The following is a 16,173-nucleotide window of genomic DNA, read 5'->3' as shown; positions in this document are numbered from 1 at the left end:
CGGCTCTCGCCGCTATTATGCGCTAACAATAACCGTGTCTGGGACCGTCCAGATATAAATTTGGTTGGAACACGACCAATCATGTCTTAACTCAGTAATCCTGGACCAACCGAAGGTTGCTACAACGTAACCAAGTCCAGATATTCCAGGACGATAGCCAGGTCCATTCCCGGTTGTTCCGTGTAAATTATTCCAGCCGCAACAATTAGGTCGTGGGGAAATCCGCCTAAAGTGTGCAGACGTAAAATGTAATAACCAAGGCATGCTCTCTACGAACATGCAGAGCCGCGTGCTACACAAAACTGTAATGATGTAATTACACGTCTTCCATCTTTAGTCCACGGCAATGGCCACTGCTCTTCTGCTGCTGGCCTGCTGGCGACTTGCACTTGCTGCTTACATGTTACAACATGCACAGCAGCACCAATCCGTTGGACGTCAGGCCTCCGATTTATAGATTGAATGATATTTTGGGTAGACCTAGTAAGAATATGTGCTTATGTGCATAGCATGCATTTTAGACTGACTTATTACGGCAGCGGTGCAGCTGCGACGGACGAGACCGTACTGCTTCAATGCCGACATTATAATAACAAAGTGCGCAGTTACACAAACGCGCACCCTCCGAATTTATTATGCATCTTAAGCTGCAAACCTGCGGGAAAATGGCTATACTTAGGGCCCGGTCCCTTACTGCTGTCTTGTTCCTTAGCTTCACTGCTGCGCATCTGTGCAATGCTATCCGGATACCTCCCTCTCCGCCAGCTTCAGGATTTACAAGGTATAACATGGTTTTCCTTGGCGACAGCCTAACGGACCAGGGTAAGCGACAGCTGTCTGCAGACATGAAGTCATACATGCTGCAGCTGCTCTTCATATCCCTGAGACTAACTTGCTTGATTACTATGTTTCGAGATTTATAATGAGCGGCCTATGCAGCAGGTGTTGCTTAGGACATAGAGCGGTCATAACTTCCTGCCGTGTTAGTAACTTTATCGCAGTTAATCAAGAGATTTAAATATTATTGTCTGACAGTGCACATTTAGTCAAGGAAGGAAAATGGAGTTGTGCCAGGTTCCGTTTACTGCGGTTTCGATGGTGATCCCTGCTGACTCAAATTTGGCCCGACATAATGCAGCTCGGTAACTAACGCGGTTTGGTTCGCATGCCGCCTTCACAATGCAGGCAACGCATTCGCTATGCTTGGAGCTCCCAATCCCAGCATTTATTACAAGGGCAGGTCTGTTTCTTCCCCCTATGCTACTATTTGCTTTGGCGCTGGTACAAAAATATGAGCTTGCTTACGAGTCCATGCTTACGAAGCAGAAATGCCGACAACTATTGCGGTTTATGGCTTGAAAACGCCGTTGTTCTGTTTACAGATCCGCAATAAAGCTTTCCAAACAGAACAATTTCATACATTAAAACATGTATTGGAATTACTGACGCCGTTAGTTGCTTGGCGGTCCGCCAGGCAGGACGATCAAGGATGGCTGGACGATTGCGTAGTCCAAACTGCATATCTTTCCAGGGGAGCGCGATTATTAATTTTGCAGTATGGAGCTTTCTCATAAACTTATTTGCAATTATGAATTAACGTCCGCAGTGCCTAGCATGCATTGCATTTGCAGCATCCGATGGGTTGCGGGCAGAGTCGAAAAAGCGAACAGTTGGTATCCCAGGAGCAGCAGCAGTATCCAGGTTCCTGCGCCCGCATCGGTACACAGCTCCCTCGCTCACACACACATGATTTCAAATCAACCGCAGTGTGGATAGATAGAATTATGTTTTCAATCAAATGCAAGTAGTGTCGCCAGGCAGCACGTGTTTGTGATGGTTACACTGGGCTCCAGGCTCACGAAGAGCAGGTGAATGTGCATATACGCACTGCAAACCTACGCAAATGCTAACCATTACAGCGGCGGCAGCAGCAGCAGCAGCAGCAGCAGTACACAGCAGCAGCGGCAGCGCTAGCGTCACACGTACACAGATAGGAAAGGCCACCGATTATTGTCGTACTTCACCAGTACTAGGCGAACTGCCTTAATTTTTTGCTGCTTGGGTTCGTACTTGTATATATGTATGTATATATGTATGTATGTAAACGTGTAGGTGCACCAATGGACCGAACTGGGTGGATTACCTGACCAAGACAGTGAAACAGTATCCCCAGACAAGAATCCGGGTACGAATATGTATGGCAAGCATTGATCCGAAGAAAGGATATGGTTATGGATGTTGATTTAATGCGCGCATGCATCGATAGATTCTTAGATAGAGATTCCTCGGCCGCTGCCAAAAAACGGTTCCAGTCGCTGTCCCGGCAGCAGTTCCGTTTATTTATCGTTATACGTGTTTTGCTGCTTCATCCTTCTGGTTGCGTGTATGTGGTAAGTGATGATTAACATGCATGTTTCGATGTATCTTTGTTTTCTGCTGTCACCGATACTATTCGGACAGATAAGCGACTGCATCAAGTGCTCATGCATTTCCGGTTAGGCTGTTAGGAGTTAGGGTTAATCGGCGTAATGGACGTGAGCGCACCGCTTATAAGAGCATAAGGGCTAAGTACGATGGTGCCCTTGTCTTTAAGGGACGCGGCATGCGCACCATTATGACTGAGGCGCCACCCCTGGCCTTGGCCAGGTACCTCTCGGAAATCTGGGAGGCCAGGCACGTCGCGCTGAGGCGCTTTTCCTTGAAGCGGACGAGGGAGGATGATGATGGCCTCCCGCGTACCCGCATCAATACCAATATAACGTCCATGGCCCCCCCGGCTTTTATGGACGCACCCGCACATGCGTGCGGAACTTGTAACTTGTAACTTGTAATAAGCAACAACCGGATAACACGCATAAGACGAAACCGCGTTGATTAATAATTTCGCTATTCAACGACAAGTTTAATTCTTCTCATACTTCTATCACTGGACTGATTTATTGGGGTATTATGGCTGTAGCCGCGTACTGCTGAACAGCAGCGAAACACATGAAATATACCATCCAAGCGATAGAACGAACCTGCTGTGTCAGCCCTGCCCCAAGATCAGTAACACCAATAACAATAATAACAATAACAATAATAACAATAACAATAATCAAACTGATCACGCGATGCAGGTCCAAAATTACGCGTTCCCTGGCGCAACTGCCTGTCCGAGTCCTCTAACACGGGCTGCTGCACCGTAAGTCCGCAGTATGTCGCAGTACGAACTTCAGATTGGCTGGCGTGAGTCAATGGCCGTACGGCTCGTACGTGCGTATTGCCATCCCACTACTAATTACTGTTCACATCTCAGCCACATGGTACCAGCTGGGCTATTGTTGTCTGTCGGTAGTTGAAGGTACTTGCAGCGTCTGCTATGCAATTGCTCATGGCTAGCTGTTCGCGGTTGCTGATATCCCTGGACTTTACCTGTCCAGGGTGCGAGTTGATGTAGGTTAGGGAGAAAAAGTACGTTAGCTATGGCGGCTGAATTCGTGCCGCCAGCTTCTTTATTGTTGTGTTCTGAGTCATCAGGCAAAGCTTTATCATAACTTGCAAGAACTACCGCGGGGATCCCGAAGCATAGTGGCCGCCTGTTCTAGCTAGGTGAAAACTATGTTCCCCTGTATGTCTGCCTGTGTATTTTCCACAGGTCATGCTTCTGAGGCTTAGGGGAGGGGAATGCCTGGAGGGCCCGTCCATTCCTTTTTTCACCTAACAGGGACCTTCGGGTTTTATGTCGTAGTCATAAACGAATCCTCATTCGAACACCTATCCCTGTCCGTTTCCTGCTACTGCTCTGCCCGTTCTCTGCTACTGCTCCGTTCATTTCCTACTTCCGTTGTTTCTCTCCCAGCTCTGTTTATTCCTCTACCTAGCTACGTCCCTTTCCCGACATATTGACTAATACGCATGCATGGCCTCCTCGCCCCCCCTCGCAAAAATTAAACTTCCTCCGGATGTTCGGCTGCCCGATCCTGTACCTGAACTTTTTTAATTATCAGCTTCATTACGGACATGTCGGATCAGATTGCAGCGCTCACCGCTGACGTAGCTTCCAAGAAGGTCCGCCTGAGCGGTAGCAAGACGCTGGTCTTCCAGTATCTGGGAACGAATGACTTCTTGGTACGTACGACAACTGCCGTACATACACACTGTGTTGTGTGTAACCTTACTTGCATGAAGCTGATCAACGTAGGTTTGGGTCAGATAGTTCTACTTCAGCGGCTGTGATGTTGACGCTGCAACGGCTCAAAGCGCGGCGGACACACCGCGGCCCGCCATGGACATGCATCTGGACACAAACCATCATATCGGAAACGGCCAACGCTTGTCATATTACGAATTTTCAGAAAAGAACCGATCTGTGGATGCAAATCCCATGATATACCCAGGATACTACACATTCCGTGTCACATCGTCCACAATGATTACTGTGTACAGCCATCAGCCTCCTCGTTTGTCCTTCCCCCTATCGTCCTCGTTTGCCAGTCTCTCTATCCCCCCACCCTCTGTCGCTCCCTCTGCCCCTGCGTAGGGCCAAGGTGTTCTTCTCACTCCAGCCCAGCCCGCGCCGCACTCAACCCGCGTCCCCCCGTCGTCGTCCTTCCCTCTTTTGCCCTCCCTGGTCCCGCAGTTCTTCTTTGAGAATCTTCAAGCTACTAACGGCACCACCACACAGGCCGAAATCGCACAGCTCGTTAGAGACACCATCACATGCCGTGTAAAGGGCGCAGCTGCTATTGCCGCCATCCAGGGTGTCACGGATATCGTCATCCTGCCCATCGCGCCGCTGCACACATCACCTGCAGCGCCTCCAGAGTATCGGCCGGTGGTGAGTGGTCCAGGGACATACTATATAGTAGTTATAGTAATTATAGTTATAATGGTAAATAGTACTTATAACATTTATATACAGTATTTATACATTATTTTACACACTATTATTTACACATTATTTACACACTATTTATACACTTCTTATGATACGGGTGGCTGGGCAACACAGCCAATAACTACTGCCAGGTTCCGTCGGGTCGTGTCGATTGTATGTGCACCTCGTTTGTTGTCGATGTATAACCCGCCCTTGCGTCTAACTGACATCACGGACACCTGTAGTAGCTGTAGTAACTGTAGTAGCTGTACAAATCCCAATTAGCTTCTAGAAGCATACACGTATCATGTTCCTCATCATGCCATTATCTGGAGCCCACTGTAACAACCGCACACGAATTATCTGGAATCCTTTCGCTTCCCGTCACCATGGCGACGTCCTTCCTTCCGGATCCAGGAGAGGAGATAATCCACGGAGGTGCTTGTTCATCGGTCCCACTTCACGTCACCACATATACAACTGCGCGCCGTCACCACAAACACAAATGCGCGATTTCTTTTCCACCTACCGAGGTTTTGGTGGGACAGCATACCCGTATATATGTCTGTATATTTGCGACTGGACTAAACGTTGCTCTTCTTTCCCCATCCAAATCCCCTGCCCCCGGCTCTGCTGCTGTATTTCGCTGCCCGTGTGGCCAGCCGTGCCGTCACATACACACGCACACACACACACTCTTGTGCGTGTACGTGCTGTGAGTCACACGTATGTGTGTCCCTCTCGCTCGCCTGACGTTCCCTCACATTGTCGTACCCACCTACTTTTCATGACTGCAGTTTCTGGCAATTGAAGCCTTTTTGGGAAACGAGACTCGGGCTGCCATGGAACAGCTGAACAAGACGCTGGCCGCTGCCCCAGCGGGTACTCCGGGGGCCGGTGTGAAGATCTGGGTGCTTGGCAACACGGATTGGGTCAGCAATGGGGCGTACCAGGTCAAGCCGCCTTTTAAATACATTGACAGTAAGTAATGAGGTTAATGAGGTCAAGCCGCCTTTTAAATACATTGACAGTAAGTAACATATCAACTCCCAAGATAGATTCGGCATGGGAATGTCAAGTTTTGTGGACAGGTGTGCTGCTCAGTGCGTTGTGACGTCGGCGGTGGTGGTTAGTGGCGCGCATGGCAGTAGTTGAGCCCAACTGGTGCAACACCCTCCTAAAAGTCGACCGGCACCCGCACATACAACACTGTGGGCCTTATATGGCCAACCATTTTTTACTAGCTCTATTGACGATATAGCCTCAGCTAGCAAATAAATTATGCCAAAAAAGGATTAAAAGGTTAAAGTTGTATACTGTCGGGTCCATGGCAAGTGAGCTGGATTGGACCTGATCGGACCGCTCCACGCAACGAGTTGCCACCTCTGCTTTCATGGATGATGCGCTTCCATGCAGCGGCCCCTTGCTTCTGGAACCCACGGCCTGTCATCGTCATCACGCCGGGGATCCAAGTATGTTCTGATCCAGAGGACTACTTCTTTTACGGTATGTCGCTTGCTTGGGCTGCCTGTGTGATTATTCTTAACATGTATCATTATTATTATTATTATTATTATTATTATTATTTTATATATATATATATATATATATATATATATATATTTATTTATTTATTTATTTATTTATTTATTTATTATAGTACCGTACTGCCACGATTCTTTTGTGATACGTGTTTTGGGGAAGGCCCAAAATTAACGCTGAAATTATTTTGATGATATGCAATTTTGGGGACGGTCACGAGAAAAATCTACAGTTGTGATACACTTTTGGTGACGGCTCCAGGGCGTCCCGCGGGCGTGCTCACGCTTCGCGCGCTTACGCTTCAGCGTCTACTACCGCCAAGCTGCTATCAAAGTCCGAACAGCGCGGAAAGGCTGCGCATTAAGTCCTCTCATCGGCATGTGCCTTCTCGCGCTCAGTCCTTGCAGCCTCAACCTCCGGCGCCACTCGAACGGTGGTAATGCCTGCCCTGAGCTCAATGGGAGCATTGGTGTCGAGCTTGGGTAAAAGGCTAGTAAGCTTAAGCTGTTTAGGCGCCATTCTGAGCGCGCTTTCTGAGGGTGGGCCTGTAAGCTAAAGTTCTTGTCCGATCAACTTAGGGGTAAAAGACGAAGATAACTACAAGCCAACAGCGTCTTCTGGAGGGCTTTTACTGTTGGTCGATACCGTTAACACGGTGTACGACACATTTGTGACAGCCAGTTTGGTGATGCCCATAAAATTTTGCCTAAGACCTTTTTCCACTGCTATGCATTTGGGGACGCCATACCAATTGCGTGTCACCAAAGAATCGTATCAGTACGGTATACGTATCGTACGCCCTTCCTCCTCACCCATCGTGTGAATTTGATTACGGCCCATTCACGGCCCCTTTCCAGTTGGCAGCTTTGTACCCACTATTCACAGTATCTGTGCTATCCTGTCCCCTTAAGCCTTGCTGTATGTATGTATATATGTATGTCCACAACCATGCATTCTGTCGCAACCACCTCAACCAGGCATCCACATCCCCTGAATGGTTAGTCCGCTAAACTATTCCATCTCCGTCTTCCTCGGAACCTCCCTCCTCCTCCTCCTCCGCATCCTCCTCCTCCGCCCCCTTACGCAGACCAAGTCCACCCCACTACAAGGTTTCACGAGTGGTTCGCGAACAAGGGCGTGCTGCCACGTCTCCAGGACCTCGGGGTGCTGCCGTAATGTACGGCAATGGTCGATATTACACGGCTTGATGGATCCGTGCGTATGTAAACACAATGGCCTTAGCACGGCCGCTGACCATTCGTCGAAATGCGCATGTCCGATTGGATGTCTGCCTATGACCCCGTTTGCTAGTTTGGGTCAACTGTATGTAACGTGATTCGTGCTTAGAGAATGGCATTTGGGTTTTGCCGTTGTATACATTGCAAGTTCGATCATCTGGTTTGAGGCGACATGCTTGATTACATAAGTGGTCGGAGCACCGTGATGGTCGGACGATACGTCTAACGGAGTGATTTGCCGTACATTGAAGGCCGTTGCTACCGCAGAGGAAACAAATGTCCCCTTACATGGTATTCAATGGGAGCAAATTTAATTCCCATATTGCTATCTGATTTTGCGAGTTGCACCACACATATGCGCGCCGAAGAGCGCGATCTATTGAGTTATTCACTGCAAAGCGAACAATAAAGCAAGGCAACCGAAATATGTGCCACCGGTATCGCGGGTCGTACCAATCCGTTTCTTGTGTAAACAACGGTCCGTGCTGCAAACGTCGCAAATTTCCACCGTTTAGCTACGCAAAGCTTACTCTAAAGCTGGCATGACTAGGTCGACCTAGAGCTCGGACCCTTCAACTTTGGCAACCAAGTGGGGGCAGTGATGCATGCGAAATGTGTGATCCTATATAACCAAGCCTTAGGGATAGTGTTGCTTCTGCTGGCACCGGCCTTCACATCAACCGCTCATGGTCGCCGACTGGCGTTCATACCTGATAGACGGCTGAAGGAACATCAACAAAAATTCCAAACCAATGCGATTACAAATTTCACTCCTAATTCATGCGATGCCGTGTTCTCGGTCAATCCTAAAGCACGCTTATCGTCGAGTTGTAGTATTGGAGCCACCAAGCAGTTTGTAAGGCCCTTGCAAACATGGTCGGACGTGAAATCTATGCTTGAAGCTCGCAGTTTCAAGGGAGAGGTACGTTGGATGGAGTCCCTCGGGATGCAGCACTCCTCATCGTGCTCCCCCAACGCCCGCCCTTGGCACTCATGGTCACAGATCATCCTAACACATGAGAACCGGGCCGACTCCGCGGCGCAATGGATCTGGAGATTGCTGCGCATGGGCTACGCGCACACCGTAGTACTGACTCGCGGAGAGCATTCCTGCATGCAACTAACGTACGGAACCGTTGGTTCCGACGCTTCCACGCTTGGTCCCGCACACCATTGAGAGCCACTTATCTTTACAAGATCCTTCATAGTGACTAAAAGCGCTCCAGGCCTGGGCCGCTGGCCTCCAAATCTCATTCACCCAGGCCCCCACCCACTCCCCAACAAAAGCCTTTTTCACCCGATATCGACATGTTCGTTGCTTCCTCCTCTTCCCACCCAACCCCAACTTTTTCCCGCCTAATTTACCGTTTCAACCTCCCCATCCATCTAGCTAAACTCTGGGGAGAAAGCTAACCTTTTAAGACTGCACAGGCACAGCAGTATAGAATGATTTTTTAATGAATGATGTAACCAACAGGAAGCTGTACGGTGACGAGCTGGGATGCGTGTGGTTCGCACACAGCGTCAGCTACACCGCCGCGAGTACGGCACAGGCGGGGTCGTCGTCATCATCGTCATCATCCTCTTCGCTGCTACAGCCGCAGTTACTAGCTCCGCAGCAAGTGGCTCTCTTCCTGGAGGAGCCGCCGTACTGGCGGCTACAGCTCGCCGCGATGATCGTACGACTGGGCGGCTACAACCTACTGGTGGGCGCTGCTCGTGCATGGGTGGATTTAGGTCGCTGGCAACTGTACCGCTTAGTACCGTCTTTGACATGCAGTACTTGGCGGTTACCGGTTTATTGTTGGTGGTCTTTTCGAAAACGCGCATTCATCAAAATCTATAATGCGACTCAACGGCTTTGTAATAGGCCGTTGTCCTTATCCATTTGTTAGTTGTTACAGTGGACCATACTTTCATTAAGAAAGAGGAGGCCGCGCACCCGTGGCCGTCTTGGCGACCCGTTTTGTGACCCATGGGTCGTAGGGGCTGGACACCGACGTCGTACTGCAGGATGATTTTTACTGGTGGATGCAGCAACCCGACTACCGAGGTTAGGGATCGAACCGCCCTCTTCTTCCTGTTGCTGCTGTTGTTGTTGTTGTTGTTTACTGTTAATGAGGGGGTTGGGGGGTTGGCTGGGGGATTATGATGGGAGATGTGTTACAAGTTACAAGTTCTCCGCACATACATACATACACATATACACACATACACACACATACACACACAAACACACACAAACACAAACACACACCCCGATTTCCTCTTCCTTGACAAGCCACATGCATACACACAGGCGCATTCTTCTCATGCAAAATACACACGCACGCGTCTCCACACACAAACACAGATACATAGATACATACATTGCGCTGTGTTTCGGCTTCGGCCCCCGGCTCTCGCAGCCCACAGCGTAATCTAAGTCATACATACATACATACATACATACATACATACATACATACATACATACATACATACATACATACACAGGCAGCCGGCTGGCAGAGGTTAAGGCCTGACTTCTGCTCCCGGCCGACCCGGGTTCAAATCCGCCTGCCGGCTCCTCGGGTGTTTGAGGAGTGTTGAAATGGGAGGTGGCCCCCCATCATACGGACGATGTAGGACGTGATAATATCAACTCGCGAGCTAACCAGGAACTAAGTTGATGCGCCGTTGATCCGCTAGATTTGGTTGGATGCTGGTGGTGAGTTGCCGAACCCAACGAATGCATTCTGAAGTCGGATGGGGTGACGGATTAGGGTGCCCCTCTAGCAGGGGAGAGCAGCGACTGCCTCGGGAAAGGGGGCCGCTGGCGAAGTTAACCACCCTGTAACAACATACATACACACATTACGTACCCACCCCCGCCCCACCCCGCAACCAGATTACCAGCTCTTCGTACAGCGCGACGGTGCGGACCTGACGAGTCGCGAGGGTGCCGGGCTCCAGGTGGGGGTGCTGTACGTGCGCGGCGCCTCCCCCTCCGGCCCCACCTCCTGGGCGCTGTCGGAGGGGGTGCTGCGGAACATCCGCTGGAGGGAGCAGCCCCGACTGCCCGCCGCCTTGAATTGCACATGTGAGGGGGGCAGGGGGGAGGGGAAAGGGGGGGGGAAGGGAGGGGGGGAAAGGGGGGGGGAGGGAGGGGGGGAAGGAGGAGGGAGGGGGGGAAGGAGGAGGGAGGGAGGAAGGAGGGAGGGGGAGGAGGGAGGGGGAGGAGGCTGGAGGGGGAAAATCCGTAAATAGCTGGTACAGGAGTAGTGGAGCAGCAGATCGACGAAGCACGGGGGTTGGATGACCCACGGTGAGAATCAAGAATGAAGATTTAGCTTTCCTACGACCCATGGGTCACACGATTCACATGAACTGTGTCACCCGGGGGTCACACACACAAGAAAAAACCTGATGCGGTGCGTATCTGTGCCTAGCTCTGTGTAGGGGTATCCTTCTATCTCCGATACCTGCTTCGCCACTTGTCAGCGGTTCGCCCTATAACCCCCATTCCCCCCCAAACAAAACACACACGTTCACAAATCCGACAGGAAAGCTAAGTCTTCATTCTCACCACCCGTCAGCGGTTTTCATCTTACCCCCCTTACCCCCTTCGTTGCTCCTCCTCTGCAGTCACCACCTGCTGGGAGCAGGCCGTTGTGACGGATGCGATCTACTCGGCGTTGGCGGGGCGACCTGTGTTTTGGCGATGCCTGGAAAGACGGTGAGGTGCGCTCATCCCCACCGGGGGGTGGGGGGTTAGGGGGGGGGGAAGACGAACCACGAACGAGTGAAGCTGCTGCCGAGGGAGGGAGTGTACCAGACGTAGAACTGACCGAAAGGCGTCTGTGAAGACGGCGACCTCGGGATGACGTAGTGAATCTGATGTCGGAAAAACTACCTACCTAAGCCGCCAGGACTAGAAAAGCAGAGAAAGCAGTAATGCCAAGCCGTAAAGAAGTAGGATTGGGGGGGGAAAGGGAGGGTAATTTAAGGGGGTAGTGAGTACGGTTGAAGGTGGCCCGGTCGCGGGTGTTGTGCTAGAACATGCCGTACTAGAACGTGTGAACACCCTTGACGGGTAACAACGCGGATACAGGCATACATACAGACAGAGCCGTTCTCTCCCCTCTTTTCCCTTACCCCTCCAGCTCCTCTCTTCCGTCTCTGCCCCTCCTTTCCCAGGCCGTTGGATGCGACCTGGGAAAGCCGGGATGATGGCAGGAAGGTGAGAGGGAGAGGGGCATGAGGATAAAAGGAAGGAAGGGAGAGGGGTTGGGAGGACGAGGCTGAAGCGATTGCGCTTCCTCATATTGGTGGGGACGGGCGTACATGCAGTTGTAGATTTGGAACGGATCTGTGCTAGCTAGCTAGCTAGCTAGCTATGTATTTCAGTGGTTTTGGTGCCTTCCCGTCCCCCCACACACGAGAGGTATATAATCGTATATTTATCCGGCCCCCCTTCTCCCCCGCTTCCCTTTTTCCCCTTCAGCGCTTCCTGGATGCCAACACGCAATTGGTCGGACCCCAACTTGCTAGGAGGGTACGTCTCGCCGGGTGGCGGCTAGAGAGAGGAGGGGAGGGGGGAAAGGGGGAGAGGAGAGGAGGGAGAGGTCGTAGCTTCAGGGACTATTTCCAGGTCATTTCCTTTACGACAAGCATACACAGCATACACATACACACACGCATACACATACACACACGTTCCTAACTCGTCTTTCCCCGCCCTCCCCCCCCGGGTTCCCCCATCCTTCCCGTCCTCCCCCTCCGCTTCAGAACTTCAGCATGAGCCGCCCGGGGCCAGCCTGCCACCTCCCCCTGCTTGGATCCGGATCCGGGTCTGGATCCGATGCGGGCTCCTCTGGGGGCCTGCTGTGGGGGCTGGAGGGGGTGTTGCGGCAACCTCACTTCGGGGGGCAGTGGCCCGAAGCACTGGGGGGGAGAGCTCTGGGGGAGAGCCGGGGGCCTGTGGCCAGTGCCTTCCTGCAAATGATGAGAGAAGCGGGTGGGTTGGGGGGGTGTTGGTGTGTGTGTGTATGTGTATGTGTATGCATATATGTATGTGCTGAGGGGTATTAATCGTATGTTGTAGGAAAAGGATCAAAAAAAGGATCAGCGGTTGCCCGTCGTCCAAAGCCGTGAATTGCAGCTTAGGGGGGGAGGCTAGGGGGTGTGTGCGGCCTATAGAGGGTCTTACACACACACACACACACACAAACAAACAAACGTGCAAACCCTGTCGTACAGGTCCCCCTCTGTGGCCCGATCCCGAGGACCCCTCCACCCAGGCGGCGGCCACCTCCGTGGTTCCGGAGCGCTTCTCGCAGCTGTCGAACCACCTGGTGTGCGACTGGGCCCAATGCGGCTCCAAGGGCATGTTCCTGAGGACGACGTTTCTTAGAAATCCGGATCCAGACACGTCCACGGCATGGGAAGGAAAGGGGGAGGAGGAGGAGGAGAATGATCCCTGCGTGGTGGTGAGTGAGGGGGTTGGTTGGGAAGGGAAGGAAGGAGGGAGGGAGGGGGGCGGGGAAAGGGGAGGGGTAGAGGGAGGGGGGGAAAAGGGAGAAACCGGGGGGAAAAGCGGCTCCGTGCGGGTTTGCGTTATCTTAGTGCGCTTGTTGTTTTGGTCGTTACAGGTTCCCAGCCCAGATAAACATCTGATTCAAAACTACTTGCAACAAAATAATTAATTTGCAACTGAATTAACGAATATTAACCGCCATGTCCACCCCAAACCGTTATTTACCTCCATCACCAACCCCCCAGTTGGGCCATGTAGGGATGGCGCCAGGCAAACGGTTGCAACTGATGGTCAACGGTCACTACAACATGGACCTGGCGGCTGCCGTACACGGACCGGGAGGGCCGTACTTTGCCACCAACGGTCACCTGCAGGGTTTGGCGCACCACTCCTCCCTCATGCGAGCGGGGTTATTGGGGCACCACGCCAGCCGGCGGGGAGGGCACGCGGTGCGTGTGTGTTTTACGCGGGTTCCCGGACCCCGGATGGGGTTTCGGAGCTGTTGGCTCTGACCTGATACGACCCAATACGACATGTGGAATGGTGTTCGACGCCTGGGGGGAATATACCGTTACTCACATGCCACGTCAGACGTACGGAATGCGTGTGTGAGACCGCTTCTTTCGCTGTACCTCCTCCCAACCACCTCGCTGTACCCCACCTTCAGTTGTGTCAGCTGTGTCAGCTGCTTCCTCCTTCTCCTCAATTTCCATCCACTTCCCAATTCAAACTGTGCGCGAAATCCATGTACGGCAATATCCTGAAAATCTCACAGATTGCGCCGCCCCGGGTGGTGGCACTGCTTCCCGGAGCCCTCAGTCCGGGACCGCATAATCCCACTACTGCCGCCGCCGCCGCCGCCGCCGCCGGGGAGTTCTTAGACAGCAGCAGTGGCGGTGGCGGTGCGGCGACGTCGCCGCTGGTGCTGCGGAGTAAGGCCCATATGATTTCTGTGATGAGGGCAGTTAGTTCGGTTGCTGTGGCGGTTGGTCGTACCCTGGCCCTGCCGCGGCTGTCTTGCGACTATCCCTGGGTAGGTGGTAGCGAGATGTGGGGGGGGGCTGGGGGGCTCTCCACTGAAGGGGGCAGCGGATTAACTGAGTGTGTGTGTGTGTGTCTGTATGTGTGTATGTATGTATGTATGACTTAGATTGCACTGTGGGCCGCGAGAGCCGGGGGCCGAAGCCGAAACACAGCGCAAGGGTCGGGAGCACACAGCACATATATGTGTTTTCTCGCGCGTGAACATGCATTCGCATAAACGTACACGCACATCTGCATTCAAGTCCAGGTGTCTGTAGATGTTCCCCCCGTGCTTTTCCGCACACCGGATTTTTCACTTTTACCGACTCCCAAGTTGCAAACTCAGAGACCTTGGCGGCGATTTGGTGCTGAAGTTTTTCTCAGATGCTTTTGGCGCTTCCGGTACCGTTGCCTTTTTGAACTAGTAACATCTCTCTTCCATAAAGTGCCTTGTGTCGCAATTTCGTTTTTTTATACAATAAAATTATTATTACGTACAGATGCATCGGGAAGCCCCTCCCTCGAGTACCCTCTCCACGTCAGCTGCCGCTGTCTCCGAAACCACCACCGCGATGGGGACGATGACGATGACGACTAATACCGCCACCTTTCAGCCTTTCAACGGCTCCCACCATGTTCCCTGGAGTTATCTGGCTGGCGAGGCGTTTGCGCCGTACGGCCCTTCCCTGGACGCCCTCAGCTGCGAGTGGCTTGCCTGGGCACAGCATGGTACGGCACCACCGTACAGTACGGCGAAATATTCTAATAATACGATTACCTACTACTTGTGCGGCTTGTACTCGGTATTGGTCCAATTGAACTAATGAATACAGAGAAGAAAGTATAATAATTGCTGTTATCTTTCATCAAAGTGCTGCTGTCGTGTACTGCTATGCTGTTTTTTGCAAGGGTGGAGTTGTTTTGCTCCGTATGTATGTAAGGCGGTTTTACCGAAGAAAACCCTCACAAGCAGTAACCACTTGGTCACTAACTAATTACCGTTAAGGTCAAAAACGTTTTATAAACACTGCTCCACAGCAACCTAATGGTTGCCGAAGAGAAAAGGGGGAAAGGGAAGTTTCTGAACGAGATTCGGCGATTTAGGAACATCGTGTAATGTATGATGTCCTATTCAGGACATAATCCCCCGCGATCCGGTTTAAAACCCTCACCTAATATTCCCTCCTTCCCTTTCCTCATCCCCCTTTCTGTGGTTCGTCTTCCCCCCCCCCCAACACACACAGGCTGTCTACACGGCCCGGTGCATTCGGAGCGCCGCGGTCACATGCACACGAACCCGTACCCAACGGCACGGATGCTTCTATCGTACGAGGTACAGCGAATGTCGTACGGAGGGTGATAAGTGTATTGCTACTGCGGAAGACGTCTGGCCTGCAATGCTGTCGGGCGACGTGCAAGTTCTTCACGGGGAGGTTTGGTAGACGAAACACACGAAACACACATCTTTCTTTTCTTTTTGCGTTTCTGTGAAGATTTTTCCTGAAGGGGGGGAAAAACCAGTTCCCGCTCCTCCGGGGAACCCGCCATCGCATCGATCACAAGCCTGGGTTTTCCAGGACGTGAGGCTGTTTCCTCTTGTGGGACCCCTTCCGGGTCCACTGCTGTCACCGGCAGCTTCTTCTAACCTTTTTACCTCGCCGAACTTCCCCGCACACACATACGCACACACATACACACACACACATACACACACACATACACACACACACACACTAACACACACACACACACTAACACACACACACTAACACATACGCACACACACACATACGCACACACATACGCACACACACACTAACACACACACTAACACACATACGCACACACATACGCACACACATACGCACACACATACGCACACACACACACACATACGCACACACATACGCACACACATACGCACACACACACACACATACGCACACACACACACACACACATACGCACACACACACACACACATACGCACACAC

At 51.8% G+C, this 16,173-nt stretch overlaps 2 protein-coding genes across 2 annotated transcripts in view; both read left to right on the top strand.

The window, feature by feature from the left end:
• Positions 1 to 628: 628 nt before the first annotated feature.
• VOLCADRAFT_104740 (uncharacterized protein) lies at positions 629 to 8,123 on the top strand. The gene is made up of 10 exons (XM_002950560.1): positions 629 to 822; positions 1,186 to 1,240; positions 2,113 to 2,185; positions 3,120 to 3,184; positions 3,990 to 4,110; positions 4,622 to 4,819; positions 5,656 to 5,839; positions 6,275 to 6,364; positions 6,808 to 6,939; positions 7,488 to 8,123. Exons 1-10 carry the CDS (start codon positions 636 to 638, stop codon positions 7,574 to 7,576), a joined length of 1,194 nt encoding a protein of 397 aa, XP_002950606.1. The 5' UTR covers positions 629 to 635; the 3' UTR covers positions 7,577 to 8,123.
• A 407-nt stretch (positions 8,124 to 8,530) lies between these two features.
• Positions 8,531 to 16,173, top strand: part of VOLCADRAFT_117596 (uncharacterized protein) — a gene marked incomplete at both ends in the record, with an annotated part of 9,071 nt that continues 1,428 nt past the window's right edge. The window contains 14 exons of the mRNA XM_002950559.1: positions 8,531 to 8,560; positions 8,642 to 8,763; positions 9,161 to 9,344; positions 9,625 to 9,691; positions 10,529 to 10,593; positions 10,657 to 10,720; positions 11,266 to 11,356; positions 11,818 to 11,860; positions 12,125 to 12,175; positions 12,409 to 12,637; positions 12,880 to 13,109; positions 13,402 to 13,605; positions 13,824 to 14,088; positions 15,424 to 15,512. Coding sequence (XP_002950605.1) covers positions 8,531 to 8,560; positions 8,642 to 8,763; positions 9,161 to 9,344; positions 9,625 to 9,691; positions 10,529 to 10,593; positions 10,657 to 10,720; positions 11,266 to 11,356; positions 11,818 to 11,860; positions 12,125 to 12,175; positions 12,409 to 12,637; positions 12,880 to 13,109; positions 13,402 to 13,605; positions 13,824 to 14,088; positions 15,424 to 15,512 — 1,734 coding nt within the window. The remainder of the gene's footprint in view (positions 8,561 to 8,641; positions 8,764 to 9,160; positions 9,345 to 9,624; positions 9,692 to 10,528; positions 10,594 to 10,656; positions 10,721 to 11,265; positions 11,357 to 11,817; positions 11,861 to 12,124; positions 12,176 to 12,408; positions 12,638 to 12,879; positions 13,110 to 13,401; positions 13,606 to 13,823; positions 14,089 to 15,423; positions 15,513 to 16,173) is intronic.

Source organism: Volvox carteri (genome assembly GCF_000143455.1).
Source record: "Volvox carteri f. nagariensis unplaced genomic scaffold VOLCAscaffold_19, whole genome shotgun sequence".
In the NCBI taxonomy this organism is placed as follows: Eukaryota; Viridiplantae; Chlorophyta; class Chlorophyceae; order Chlamydomonadales; family Volvocaceae; genus Volvox; species Volvox carteri.
The sequence above is the reverse complement of the archived record's forward strand: the minus strand, read 5'-3'. Positions and strand labels throughout refer to the sequence as shown.